This window comes from Eschrichtius robustus, chromosome 3 (genome assembly GCF_028021215.1).
Source record: "Eschrichtius robustus isolate mEscRob2 chromosome 3, mEscRob2.pri, whole genome shotgun sequence".
Lineage (NCBI taxonomy): Eukaryota > Metazoa > Chordata > Mammalia > Artiodactyla > Eschrichtiidae > Eschrichtius > Eschrichtius robustus.
Genome location: NC_090826.1, coordinates 24,232,209 through 24,246,352, shown reverse-complemented (window position 1 = coordinate 24,246,352; position 14,144 = coordinate 24,232,209). Strand labels below are relative to the sequence as shown.

Sequence of the window (14,144 nt, the reverse complement as noted above, 5' to 3'; positions counted from 1 at the left end):
GTATAGCCTGTGAGCCCTTGGGTGGGCCTGAGGAGACAAGGGGACCCAGGAGGGCTCAGCCACCATGAGTGGAGGCTTGCCCTGGGACCTGACGTCCCCGCACTAGGAGATGACCTCACTGTGTGTCACCCACGCACTCTGCATCGCCTCGGCTCTCGGCCACTTGCAAACACCTTCCCCGCCAGCTCCTTGCTGCAGCCACCCAGCAGCCCCCAACGATGGAAGCACCGAGAGAGCAGAGGCCTGGTCTCCACTGTCCATCTCCGTGTCCTCAGTGTCCAGACCAGGGCCTGGCACACAGGAAGCTCCCAAGAAATATTTGTCTAAGGGCTACGAGAGTGTGTAAATAATCAGGACCCATCCATGAGGTAGGCATTCTCATCCCCATTTAACAGGGGAGGAGCCTGAGGCTCAGAGAGGTGAAGCACTCGCCCAAAATCACACAGCAGGGGGAGGGGGTGGGGATTAGGAAAGGGAGGGTCAGTGGTAGGGCTAGGGGAGCAGCATGGATCTTGGGGAGAGACGGCCAGAGCGGTCCTGCATTTAGACAGTAAATCACATGTTTTACAAGGCTCCAGCCGTTCCTGGGGCCAGCATGTGTGAGGCCCAGTGATGGTGACCCTGGGGGAGAAGGGGAAGGAGGGAGGGAGGGAGCAGACTCATTGCAGAAAGGCCCCACCTCCTCCAATCAGCTGAGCCCTCAGGGGCGGGGACACCAGGACCAGTCCAATCAGCAGGAGGCTGGGAGCAAAGGCAGGTGGGGCAGAGCCAGGTCCTGCCCTGGGTGGTCAGGATGGACCTTCCTGACTGGCTTTTCCCTCCTTGACCTCCTTGAGTTCTCCCAACAACCCAGCATTCAGGACAGGAATAATCACCTTCACTTTGCAGATGAGGCAGCTGAGGTCCAGAGAGTCCATGTAACTTGCCCAAGGTCACACAGCCATTCAGCAGCACCAGAACTGACCCAGGTCATGACTCCCAGCCCAGGGTGCTGAGTCCTGCCCCTCTGGGCTCCTCCTGGCTGCCCTGGCCGAGGCCCTGCTGGGCACCCCAACCCTGGGCCTGTCCTCTGTGACCATCAGAGCCCTCTTCCCACCAAATACCCCCACCCAGAGCTCAGCTCAGAGCTGCTGCCCACTCCCAACCCTGCTCTCCATTCTCCATCCCTGAGCCCCAGACTCTTTTCTCCAGCTGCCCCCAGATACCCAGACACGAGGGTCAAGTACTCACAGAATGTTTGGCTGGCAGGGGCCCCAGGGAGGGTCTGGACCACCCCTGGCGGCTCAGGTGGGAGCAGTGGTCCCTCAGCACCATGTTGTGCCCGTCCCCTCCATGAAGCCCCCCAGGGCCTGAATTGGGGCACTGTTCTTCTCCCAACATCCCTCCCCCTGCTTCCTGACTCAATTACCCACCCCCCCAGCAGATTCTGCAAATCCAGGTCGAAGGTTTGATTTACAAACTTCCTGCGGAAGGAGGGCAGCGTCTGCACCTGCAGCATCTGCACCTGCCCGGTGATTTACTCTGCTGGGAAATGCTTGCTTCTCCAGAGGGATCCTGTCCGCCCTCCTGGTTGAAGACTGAGATTTACTGAAGCTTCCTTTTCTCAGGGAGACTCCTGGTGGCTTTGGGAGGACAACAGAGGTGAAGGAGCCACCGGGACCCCCATGCGGTGAAGAGCAAATCTAGACGATGTGGTTGGGAGGAAGAAGATGGACTTAGGGGTCACCAGGGGCCTGGGTTTGAATCCCTGCCCCACCACGGCCAAGCTGTGTGACCTTTAGTTGGTCTCGATTTCCTCATCTGCAAAATGGGTATAATCACACAATGGGGTTGGTAACAACATCTGCCTCCAAAGATGATGAGGCTTAGGTGAGGGGCTGTGTATAAATGCCTGGCACATAATAGGGGCTCAGGAAAGTTGAATTCTCCCCTCCAGCCCATTTGAGGTCTCCCTTTCCCTGCCAGATCACCTCCTCCGGGTCTCCCCCCCTAGCTTTCCTCTAAGTGCCCTCCTGTACCCATCTCTGTCTTCGGGGAGAGCAGACCCTGTCAGTCTCACAAGTTCCACGTCCCTGTGGCTCAGGAAAGAAAAGGATGAGGTCCCGCTGGCAGGATGGGCCCAGCTACATGCCAGGACACCGGGCACAGATGGCTCACATGCCCAGGGATTGTTAGCAGTGCAGCTGCTTCCCTGCTGATGAGTTAACACATCTTGTCTATAAATGGCCCTTGGCAGAGTAAGGGGCCTCTGGGGTCCAAAGTTGTGCTGTGATCCAAGGGGTCAGCAGAACTCTTTAATCTGTTTGATTTCTAATAAAGCGAGGAGGGACTGGTGACTGCACTGGCCTCGTTAGCTCAGGTGACCCTGGTCTGACTGGTCTGGGGCCTGACCACCAGGGGGTGTGAGTGGGAGGTATTATGTCTTGGCCCAGGGACTCTGGCCAGCTCCAGTCTCTTCTGAAGGCATCTTCAGAATCCCCAAATCTGGTCAGAAACCAAGGGAAAAAAAAAAAAAAAAAAAATCTATTCCTTTCTCAAAGTATAATGCAGGGAGGAGGGGGCTCTGTAGCAACACCTATCAGCCCCCAGAGGACCACCAAGGCCTGTGGCTGGCCCTTGAGAAGTCCTGGCAACCCCTCTGTCTCCTGAGCCTCAGTCTTCTCACTTGTGAAGTGGGAGTGGCTCCAGGAGGGGTAGAGTTGGGTCAGGTGTGGACTGGGGAGCCTGACTACTGAATTCATTACCCACCTGGCCAGTACCAGGATTGAGGAAGTGACCTAATCATTCTGTGCCTCAGTTTTCTCATCTGTGAAATGGGTTAATAATGGTACTTCCCTCATAGGGTCATTGTGAAGATTAAATGAGATAATCCAGGTAAATCACTAAACTCAGTGCCCAACACACAGTAGGTGCTCAAGAGATGGTGGCTGCTGTTATTATGTCACTGCCCCTACTTCTACTGTTAGATCCCAAAGACAGAGGACATGCACCATGGACCGAGGCTATCAGGAATGTAGAAATGCTTCTCAATAACTTTCCCTGTCACTATAATCACAGTAGCATACGTATAATACAGTGGAGCTGTGTTATGTGCCAGGCTGATTATTCCTTCTACAGACAGTGCTTGGTACCCAGGTAAGTTCAGGGGCCTCTTGCGATAAGCATCCCCAGGAGTTCTGGAGGCCCAGGGCAGGAACACTGGCCATGGCTCTAGTCAAAGCCAGTGGCGATTCCTGCCTTTCCCAGTTATGGTGGAAGCACAGCAACAGCCCAGCCTTGCCTTTGCCCTCCTGTGCCAGCCAGAGCCAGAGCCGGAGCCAGGGCAGCCTGGGACCTTCCCCAAATGGGGTCCTCCCCCTTCCCCCCCAAACCCCAGACACTCAGATTTGCAGTTCTCTTTCTTCCCAGTGAAAACAGAATCGCCTCCCAGGATGGGCCGAGATGACTGTTGTAATAAAAGCGGTTCATTACATCCCTCTACAAGGAGCTGTTTAACGAGCATGCGCTGGTGCTCTGTGGCCCTTTGGAACCAAATGCAAATGAAATACATTCCACGGTATCATTTAATGAGTTTAGAAAGGTACGGAGGGCTGGAAAGAGGGGGTGACAGGGGATAGAGGCAGAGAAAGAGGAAAGGATGAGGGAGATGGTTTAGCATCGGAGCAGAGAGGTTGCAGGAGGGGAGGGAAGGAGGGGAGAGGGGGAGGGAAAGACAGAGGGAGTGAACAAGGAGGGAAGGAAGAGGAGAGATGGGGCCATTTTTTTTTGTATCTGACTCTCCCAAACCCCCTTGAAGGGAGGGAAGGATTGGGCAGCTTTATTCTTTTCATTGAAAAAGTGAGGACACCCAATCCCGCTCTGTGCATTGTGCTGGGTGCTGGGGATACCACAATGGAGGCGGCATCCTGCCCGTGTGGGTTCGCAGTACGAGTGCAGTAGGCAGGCCTTGAGCAGTGATTCCACTCAAATGTGTGCATGTGAGTGTTTCTGTGTTTGCACGTGTGACTTTGCCTATGTGTAAGTGTGTGTGTGTGTGTACATGAGTGTGTGTGGATTGAGATGTGAGACTATTTACAGGAGTGCATGTATGTGCAGGTATGTGAATGTGTATTATGAGCACATTTGTTTGTGTGGGAACATGTATGTGTACACACGTGTGCATTTGCTATGTGTGAGCACATGTGCATGTGTGTATCAGCACATGAAAATATTTATGGGAGTGCATGCATATGCAACTATATGTGTGTGAATGCATGGATGAGTGTTTGTGAACGAGTATATGAGAATTTTTATTTGACAACCTGTGTGCGCAGGTGTGTGAGTGAATATGTGTATGATCGTGTGTGTTTCTGTGAGTGCATGCAAATGTGTATTTGAGTTTGTGTGTGAGTGCCTGTGTACATGCAACACTGTGCAACTGTGTGAATGTGCAAGTGAAGGCATGTACGAGTGTGTGTATGTGAGTGCTTATGTGAGTGTGTGAGTGCATTTACAAGCATGTGTTTCTGTGTGTGTTTATATAAGTGTACACATGCATGTGTGTATAAAGTCATGATTACCCATGTGACTATGTTTAAAAAAAAGAGTAGGATAGTGGTTTAGAGAAAAGCGTGGGTCGAAATGTGACTACTGGACTGGAAAACCTGCTCTGTTACATCCTGGCTGTGTGCCCTTGGGCAAGTTACTTAACCTCTCTGGACCTCAATTTCCTCATCTATAAAATTGAGCTGAAAAAATACCCACCTTCTAGGGATATTAGAAGGATTACATTCATTAACATATCTAAAGCACTTAGTATATATTTAGACTTAGTACATGTTTAGTTCTGCATTTTAGCTGTGAGACTAATAAGGGCCAAAAATCAAAGGAAAAGGATTGATGGGTCCTGACATATCAGAGGTCAAAGGAGTCTTCTCTGAAGAAGTGCCACTTGTACTGAGACCAAGAAAGAGTCAAGAGGAATGTGTAGCGGGCTTCTACCCACTCTCCACCCTGACTGCATCCCTCTCCTTCTGGTGAGACCACCCCAATTTCCCTTTGAAAACAACTCCCTGACCACTCTCAGCCCATTCAGGTGGGCTGACCCATCCTGGTTCCTGCCACCGAGGCCTGGCCACTCAGTGCACTTTACCCCCCTGATTACAGTGATTGTTTCAGGAGTGGGCAGATGACTAAATGCAGGTCAATGGGAATCATAGCAGAGACTGTGTTAAAGCTATCGGGAATGTAGGGTGTGATGCCAGCGTGACAGAAGTCTGACACTACCAGCATTTCTTCCCCACCCAGAGGGGAGAGAGTGACTGTGAATGATGCCGATACAGAGGAGATGCGAAGACTGTGTTCCAAAATGATAGCATTTAAATTCCTGGATCCAGCTGTACCTGAAGCTATTAACTCCTGGATTTTTCAGGTGAATGAACCAACTAATCCCCCTTTTTATTTCTTTTATTTAAATGGGTTTCAATTGTTTTTGTCACTCCATTTGGAAGACTCTGAATGATATTGCACACTCCTGGAGAAGGGCACAGAATGTGGGAAGGCTCTGAGGAGGGAAAGTCAAGAAGCTACAACAATGCCAGCACGGCTGAAGCAATGGGAAAGTGTGGTGGGTTCCTGTGTATCAGAGATCAGAGGGACCAAAAGCCTCAGCATATTGGGAAAGTGGGGGGTGCATAGTGTAAGAGCTAGAAGGGTTGACATGCTTTAGAGTTGGGGTCCTCTCCCAGCCTGCCTCCAATGTCATCCTCACTTATTTAACCCTCATGCCTGACTCACTCCATCCAAAGTCCTGAATCCAAGACCCAGAAAAGATAGGGTTTATAGGGACCATAAATGCCACTTAGTCCAATATCCTTTTTATTTTATTATTTTGTTTTATTTTAGTTTTTAGTTTATTTTATCAAATGATATATGAATATATTCTTTTGGTAAAAAGATACAATCTAGTAATGTGGAAAAAGCAAATAGCTTCATTTTACAGAATAGGAACAGTGGCCAGGTAGGTTATATAGCTCACCTAAAGTCATATAACAAGTTTGTCAGACATCTGGGGTCATGGAAAACCTTCGGAATCCTTTCCATCTTATGTAAGAAAAAGATAACTTCTTAGCATTTACCATGTCCAGCCACTATGTTAAGCTCCTTACTTTCCTTGTTTTGATTCGGTCTTTACCACAACACTGTGAGGCAGCTACCATTATTTTCCTCATTTGATAGACAAGGCAGCTATGGCACAGAGGTTAAGTAAGTTGTTGACTTCCCCAGGGTCACTCAGCTGTGTCGCGCGGCCAAGACTTGAACTCAGGCAGTCTGGTTCCAGCGCCCATGCCCTCACTTCTGGCAATAATGTATAGTTTCGCAAGAGTAAATTTCCTTTAATAACCAGATCATTCTACCGAGAAGACAGAGGGAACTGAGTGGTCCCAGGACTCTGAAGAGAAAGGCCCTCTAGCTGTATCAGAACTCTCCAGCGTGCTGAAAAGCAATCATTTGCTTCACTAGCTGACCCAGGATGTTACTCTTCCCCAGTCCATTTCTCAGCCTGAGTTCCAAGCCCAGCTCCTCACAATTTAATCCACTGATAATCTCACCTCCATCCCACCTGAGCAAACCCTGACTGACGCTGCAAGTTGTGAAACTACTACAACTCCCCATCCATACACACACACACACACACACACACACACGTATCTTGTAACAACCTCTGTCTTTATAGAATCTTGGTTCTTTTTAGGAAAGGGTTAGTTAGAATAGAATACAAGGAAGCCTTACTTAGGCCAAGAGTACCTTTTGTAATCATCAGACCCAATCCTTGTATCTTTGTTTATCATATTGATATAACTTGCATATGACAAAATATACAAATCTTAAGTGTATATTTGGTGGATTGTAAAAATAAGCATAAATTCTTTCCCTTTCTGTATCTACACTCATGATGTGGCATTTCAGATTCTCCCATCAAGAATGAATGTCTGTTTCTTCATCTCTTCAAGCTTCGTTGTCCAATAGCCTTGCTTTGACCAATGGGAACACTAGCAAGAAGTAAGCAAACAGATGCTTCAAAGTGCTTGGTGATATGGGCTTTCCTTCTCTTGCTGCACTTGGAGACATGGGAGTGAACCTGAGCTAATGTGCTGGAGGGTGAGAGCCCAGATGAAGGAGAATGGAGGTGCCTCAGCTAATAGCTTGCCACCTACCAGATGTGTGAGTGAAGCCACCCTAGATCATTCAGCTGCAATCTGCAGTTCTAGCCAACCACAGACCCATGAGAATCAGCATCAGAGAGACACTGAGCTAGCCTCGACCTGATCAATTGCACAGACAGCCAATAGAATTGTGAACTAAATAACTGACTATTATTTACCACCAAATCTGAAGTTTGCTACATAGCAAAAGCTGATGCAATATCTCTATGAATTTTTACAAATGTGTACACCTATGAAACCACCACCCAGATCAAGATGTTGCACATTTCTAGTACCCCAGAAAGTTTCTTTGTTCCCCTTTCTGGTTAAGACCCCAGCCCTGAATGATAACTCTTATTCTGACTTCTATGCTATAGGTTAGTCCCTATTAATGGAATCATAAAGCACTTTTTTGGTCCAGTTTTTTTTTTTTGCTGACCATGTCTGTGATACTTATACATGTTTTGTGCATATTAATAGTTTGTTCATGTTTTAAAAGTGTTGTGTAATTCCACTTTTTTAGTCTACCACAATTTATTTATCATTCTCTCATAGATGAACATCTGGGTTGTTTTCTTTTTTGACTACTAAAAGTAAAGATTTTATGAACACTTACAGGTACGTGATTTGTGGATACATGCACTACATTCTCTTGGATGCATACTGCTATGGGCTGAATTGGGTCCCCACCATCTCCAAATTTATATGTTGACCCCCCTAACCCACAGTACCTCAGAATGTGATTGTATTTGAAGGTAGAATCTTTAAAGAGATGATTAAGTTAAAATGAGGTCACATGCGTGGGCCCTAATCCACTATGACTCGTGTCTTTATAAGAAGAGGAGATTAGGACGGACACACACGCAGAGGGAAGACCATGTGAAGACACCAGGAGAAGATGGCCACTTACAAGCCAAGGAGAGAGGCCTCAGAAGAAATCAACTGTGTTGAATCTTGACCTCCGACTTCTAGCCTCCAGAGCTGTGAGAAAATACATGTCTGTTGTTTAAGCCACCCAGTCTGATATTTTGTTCTGGCAGCCCTAGCAAAAGAATATGGCCCATAATGTATGCTACAACCAACAAAGTGCTAGGTGCTAGGCTAAGAGCTTTACACATTTCACTGGATTTTCACAAAACCCCGTGAGAGAGATGCCATTAGGATCTCCATTGACAGATGGGAAAACTGAGGCTCTAAGAGGTTTAACAAGTTGCCAGGGTTGTATAGTTAGTATAATCAGACTTCTGCATGATTAACTTATTACAACTCAACAATAACTACACAATCCCTTGTGTGATTATTTGTTCAAACTTGGTTTCCTTATTAGATGGTGAGTCTCGTGAGGGTGGGGAGTGAATCCATCTCATTCCCTGCTGTACCCCGGTGCCCACCACGGCACATACCATGACAGCAGACTTGAATTCTTGGGGTCTCAACTCCTCCTACCACCTCCTGTGATTCCAGGGCTCTGTGATGGAAGAAGGGGAGGGGGGCTTCCAGGCAGGTCGCTTGCCTCTCTGCAGACAATTTAGGGAAGATAGTTTCCAGAAAGAGCAGCTGTGATTAACTCAAATTAACTGTAAAATTGTTTTTGGTTTAAAGGCTTTGCTTATTGAGGTATCGAGTGGTGGGAGGGGAGCGCACGAGAGGGAGGGGCCCAGCGGCTTGGAGGGGCTGCCACTGCCCATTCTTTGGGCATCAGACTCTGGCCAAGTGTCCACCTAGTCCTACCCTAGGCTCTGGGCATTAGAAACAGCTGAGACCCGGGGTGGCCGTGGGGCACTCACAGCCCAGACCTGATGAGGAGATGGGGAAACTGACAATTTCAGAACAATCAGACAAATGCTTGTGTAGGGGGAGCACGAGAGTACAGAGGAGTGGACCCTAGTCTGGGAGACGATGGGTGGGATGGGGAGAGTTGACATCATGCAAATGACCTGGGTTCAAATCCCAGCTCCACCACTTCCCAGCCTAGTGACCTTGGCCAGGTGCTTCGTGTCTCTGAACTACAGTTTCCTCTTCTGTAAAATGGGAATAATGATGATCCCCACAGAGGAGTTATATTAAATGAGATAATTATGCCCATAGCCCGGAGCACACACACCAGTTCGACACACCCGCTGTTAGCGTTGCCCACTGAGCAAAGCTGTAAGAAAGCTGGTGTCAGGCAGAGCCTGGGAAAGGGTGTTCTGGAAAGACGTACCAGCATGTGCCAAGGCCTGCACACAGCTGGGTCTGTGGGGTCAGAGTGGGAGCCGGGGGTGGTGAGAGATGGGGCTGAGGAGGTCTGCGTGGCCAGTTTACAAGAGCCCTGCAATCCGTGTGAATTGTTGGGATTTTAGTCTTCAGAGAAGCGGGGGCCATGGAAGGTCTTTGAGAGGGGGCGTGGCATGTTCATTTAAGCTGTAGATTGCGCACTGGAGTTGGAGAAGGGGGCCGGGTCCAGGACAGTGGGGCGGCCGTACAGCATCTGGGGAGAGAAGATGGTGCCCTGGACCAGGTCGGGACAGCGTGGACAGGGGACAGAGGCGGGGAGAGACAGCAAGGTGGGCAGGGCAGGGCGTCCCCCTGGATGGGGCTCCAGGGAGGCAGCAGCCGAGGACGGCCCAGCTTTATGACTCTGCAAACAGATGGGGAGGCGGGTGCTGAGCTCGGGCCAGGACCCCGGGATGGAGAAGTGTCTGGGGCCAGGGGCTCTCTGCCTCACGCCCCTGCAGGTGGCAGTCCCCGGCCTGGGCCGTGGGGGGGACAGGAATGCCCAGACCCTTCAGCCACCCTCTGCCCAGCATGGCCGGTCCCGCCGCCCTCAGAACTGCCCAGACCCCGTTCTTCCAGCCGGAAGCTCCCTGAGCCCCGCAGCTGGCGTGGTCCAGCCTGGCCCTGCAGGCCGCCCTCTGCAGTGCTCAGCTGCTGCGGAAGGTGACCTTGGGCCAGTCCTGCTGTGCCTCTGTCCTCCTCGTCACACCTCTCACAGGGAAAGCCCTGGGTCATCTCCTGGCAGAGAGAAGGGGTGCAGGAGGGTGAACCCCAGCACGGTCAGGACAGACCCGGGGCCGCTGAAGCCCAGACCAGGAGAGAGTTGGGAACAGGGGCAGCCAGAGACACAGAGGGACTCAGTGACAGAGCAAGTGACAAGGAGAGAGAAGCAGAGAGAGAGGAGAGGTTGGAGCGAGGCCTTGGACCCGGCCCCATGCACGGCCTGTCCTCACCAGGCCAGACTTGTCGGGGGGCAGGGAGTCACCGGCCTCCAACGGCCCCCCTTCTCTGTAGTTCATATTCTCAGAGAAAAGAAATTACTTTCTGTCCAATTAATCTAATTAGACGTAATCAAGTTGTGGAGATCTGTGCAGCAGGGTGAGTGATTAGGAAAAATTACCTCCCCACAAAGAGTTTAGATCTAATTTTTGTTTCATAATCTAAAGACCAAATAGAAACAACTGAGTTCCTTGCTGCCCCTGGCCAAGAACTGGAAATTCTCTGGAGGGGGAAGGGCATCAGCCCAGAGACAGGGTCCAGCTTCAGTCAGGATAAGCTCAGGGGACCTGCTGAGACAGGCACCCACACGACCCACCCTCACCCTAGGGGACGGCCACTGTCCACCTCAGGTCCCTGTCACACATCAGGTCACACTCATACATGCCCACACCCTGGGACAAATGTGACTTTCACATGTGCGCCCTGAGGCTGTTTAACACACAACTTAAGACCATCATATACACTCAGAGGCAGATGTGCACGTGCATGTGTGCACACACACAGGTGCGCACACACACACACACACACATGCACACACCATTTCACACAGGTACACGGCCGTCAGAAGCCCTGGCTAGTCCGGGTTAGTCCCAGCTCCACTGCTAACTGTGGACGCTGGGCTCAGTCTCCCACGTGTAACAAGTGACTTAGGCTTCATTTCTTAAGCCTCTTGCAATTGTGACAGCTTGGGATTTGACATCCTCTCTCTCAGCCTCTCCCTCCTTCTTTCAAATCCAGGCTGGCTGAGAACATAAAGCCTGGGAGGGGGCGCCCAGGGGGGTTCATGAGGTGACACTCCTTACCAAGCAAGTCCTCCATCAGCAAAGCAGGGACGCACCCCAGCCGCCCCACGTGGCCCCAGAGCCGAGTCCAGTGCTGGGAGGGCACTAGGGCTTCACTGTCCCCACGAGCAGACACGTCTGTGCTGCACAGAGGCCGTCCCCCTCTCACGCTGGGCCCCGTCATTACCAGCTCCCAGGGTGGGAGTTCCCAGCCGGCGCCAGTCCCGGGCCAGGCCTCACCCTCCCGGGCCCGGCACCGCGGCACCACCTGCTCCTTGAATATTTCTCTGAGAATCGAGCTGGAGAGGGACCTGCCCGGGGAGGCAAGGGGAAAGGGCATCTGGAGCCCGAAGGCTGAAGATGGATTAATTTATGCCCTGAGGCTTCTCAGCTGGAGCGGGGACCTGGGGAAAGTTGGGGGAAGGGGGTGGACAGAGTCCCCAGGTGCAGGCACAGCCTGGAGTCAACAGAGGTGGGGAGCACGTCACTGAGGGTGACAGGGCCCTGGGTGTCCCTGAGGGATGACATAGAGTCCTGCCTTGCTGCCTCTGTCCCTCCTCCTCTCTGTACAGCTATGGCCGCCTGAGCCCCACTTGTGAGACCAGAAGGCTCCAGGCTCCAGGATCAATCCTGCCCCAGCTGAGGGGTTTAAGGAGTTCCGGGGGCAGGTAAGGGGGTGGGGTTGGATCTGGAGTCTGGCCTGGTTTTGAGTCCCGGCCCCTGACTCACCGCCGGACCCGAGCGGCACCTCATACCCACCCCCGTTCTCTGGGCCTCAGGTTCCTCATCCTCCAACAGGGTGAGGGGCCTGCAGGGACCACACTTGGGCTCCCACCGGGCATGAGGGTGGGGGGATCTGCAGGAGCTCAGTGGACATTTGTTCCCATGCCATCTGTGACCCCGCAGTGCCTGACTCCAAGTCAGTGCCCAGTAAATATCGATTAACCTGGTGAGATGATGAAATGAGCTAATGTTTGTGTCTGGGCCACATGGCACCAAAATCTAAAATGATGTTGGGAAATTGAACAACCAGGGAGCCAGCTGGGTGGAGGCATCGGGGGTTTGGCTGTCAGTCTTCAAGGAGAACTTCCTGGAAAAGGCAGGCCTCGGGCTGCGTAGGACTTGGATAGAGGAGGGAAGGCGTGCTAGGAGGGGGGAACTGCACATGCACAAGCAGGGAGGTGGGAAGAGGAGGGGTCAGGGTGAGCCCTCTCTCTCCTGTGTGCTCCTGCCGGTGCTGTGATGGGTAAGAGTTTGGGTTTTGGAATCAGACAGACCTGGATATAACTTGCTTTTGGTGTGACCTTGGACGAGGTCCCTTTACCGCTCGGGGCCTCAGCGTTGTCAGCTGTGAAGTGGGGGTAATGACACCCTGTCCTCACAGGGTTGTTGTGAGGCTGGTGCTGTGTATTGTGTGTTTGTGTGTGTGTGTGTGTGTGTGTGTGTTTGTGTAGGGTGGGGGGTAGTCCCGGCACAGTGCTGGGCTCCCAAGGGATTCTCGGTAACAGGGGCTCCCTCCTCTCTGTTAGCTCATCCAGGTCACCTGCTGTCCCCAGGGGTGGCATCCTCACCTGGTCACATGTGACATGTGGTCCCAGCAGGGAACAGGGACCTGGGTGGGGGCATGCACATGTCACCCCTCTCAGGGAACCAGGCTCTACTTGCCATGAAACAGACCCTAGAACTTCAGAGCTGGGAGGCCCCTCCAGCCCCTCTGCCCTGTAGGAGCCTGACACAGAGAGGTTAAGGGAGTGGCCCAAAGTCACCCAGCCCCCAATGAGGGCCTTCCAGTGCTCTGCTCTGTAACCAGCCTGGGGGAGGGTCCTCTGTCTACAAACCCCTGAACTGAGTGCCTCAGGGGTCAAGGGTTCCTCTTCTTCCTTTGCCCTCCCTCTGCCCTCACATACACCTGCTCCCTGGGCAGAGAAGAGCTGGAAACGGAACCCAGGGGCTCCCTGGGAGTCAAGGCCAGTGATCTGTAGACCCAAGTGGCCAAGGCCTGGGTCTGTGCTGGGAAGGCGAGGGTTAAGCCTTGAGCCGCCCTTCTTGGTTGGTGCTTAAGTTGCAATTTCTAAAGGCCATCAGGAGCTCCATAGAGCAAACATTTTATCTCTTAATGACACTGCAGACGATTAAGGAAGAGCCCATCTCCCAGACAGCATTAAAGAGAGGCCATCCATTACCCAGCATGGTCTGGCCTGGCAGCTGGAATAACTTTCCCAAAGACATGTCCGGGTGAGGGAGGGATTCTTTCAGCTCTGCTGTCAGCAAACTTGGCCAGGGCTCTGGGGGGAGAGGGTGGATACTCAGATATCAGGCTGAGAGGACATTGACACAGGCTGGGGTTTAGTCAACATGAGAAAGATCTCCCAGTCCCAGTGGACCACAAGCTGACGGCCATTCACCTCTATAGGTTATATTATTCTTAAAATTAGTTCAATCAGGACCAGTGTCTCCTTTGGATTCACAGCAAGGCAGTCTTCTGGAGACTCAGCAACAACAACCCCACATGGAGACTAATTCAAAATCTTCCCTCGTCAGTTTGGGCATGTGGTTCAAAGGCAGGTGGTATCCGGAATTAGCACTTGACTTGTGGTTAGAAGATGTGGGTTCAATTTTGCCTCTGTGACCTTGACAAGTGACTTTGCTAACAATGACCACAAATATCATTGCTTGAGCATTTATTGCCCAGCTTGTACCAGACACTTTCCATCTGCCCTTTCATTTCATCCTCTCTTGTAAGGCAGGTGTTTCTACCCTCATTTTATATACAAAAGGACTGAGGCTCTAGAGACAGGTCAAGCTCACCCAGCAGCAGAGCTGTGATTCAAACCCACGTGTGTCTGCTCATGTTCCTTTCACTGTACCACACATGCCCTCTGAGCCTCAGTGTCTTCATCTGTCAAATGGGAGCGACAGTACA

The 14,144-nt window shown here is 51.4% G+C and overlaps 1 protein-coding gene across 1 annotated transcript in view; it reads right to left on the bottom strand.

Moving 5' to 3' along the window:
* The window catches only part of LOC137760541 (eukaryotic translation initiation factor 4E transporter-like), a 197,549-nt gene that overhangs the window by 15,289 nt on the left and 168,116 nt on the right, over window positions 1-14,144 (bottom strand). Inside the window, 4 exon segments of the mRNA XM_068537522.1 lie at window positions 9,603-9,804; window positions 9,960-10,178; window positions 11,391-11,532; window positions 13,405-13,506. Coding sequence (XP_068393623.1) covers window positions 9,603-9,804; window positions 9,960-10,178; window positions 11,391-11,532; window positions 13,405-13,506 — 665 coding nt within the window.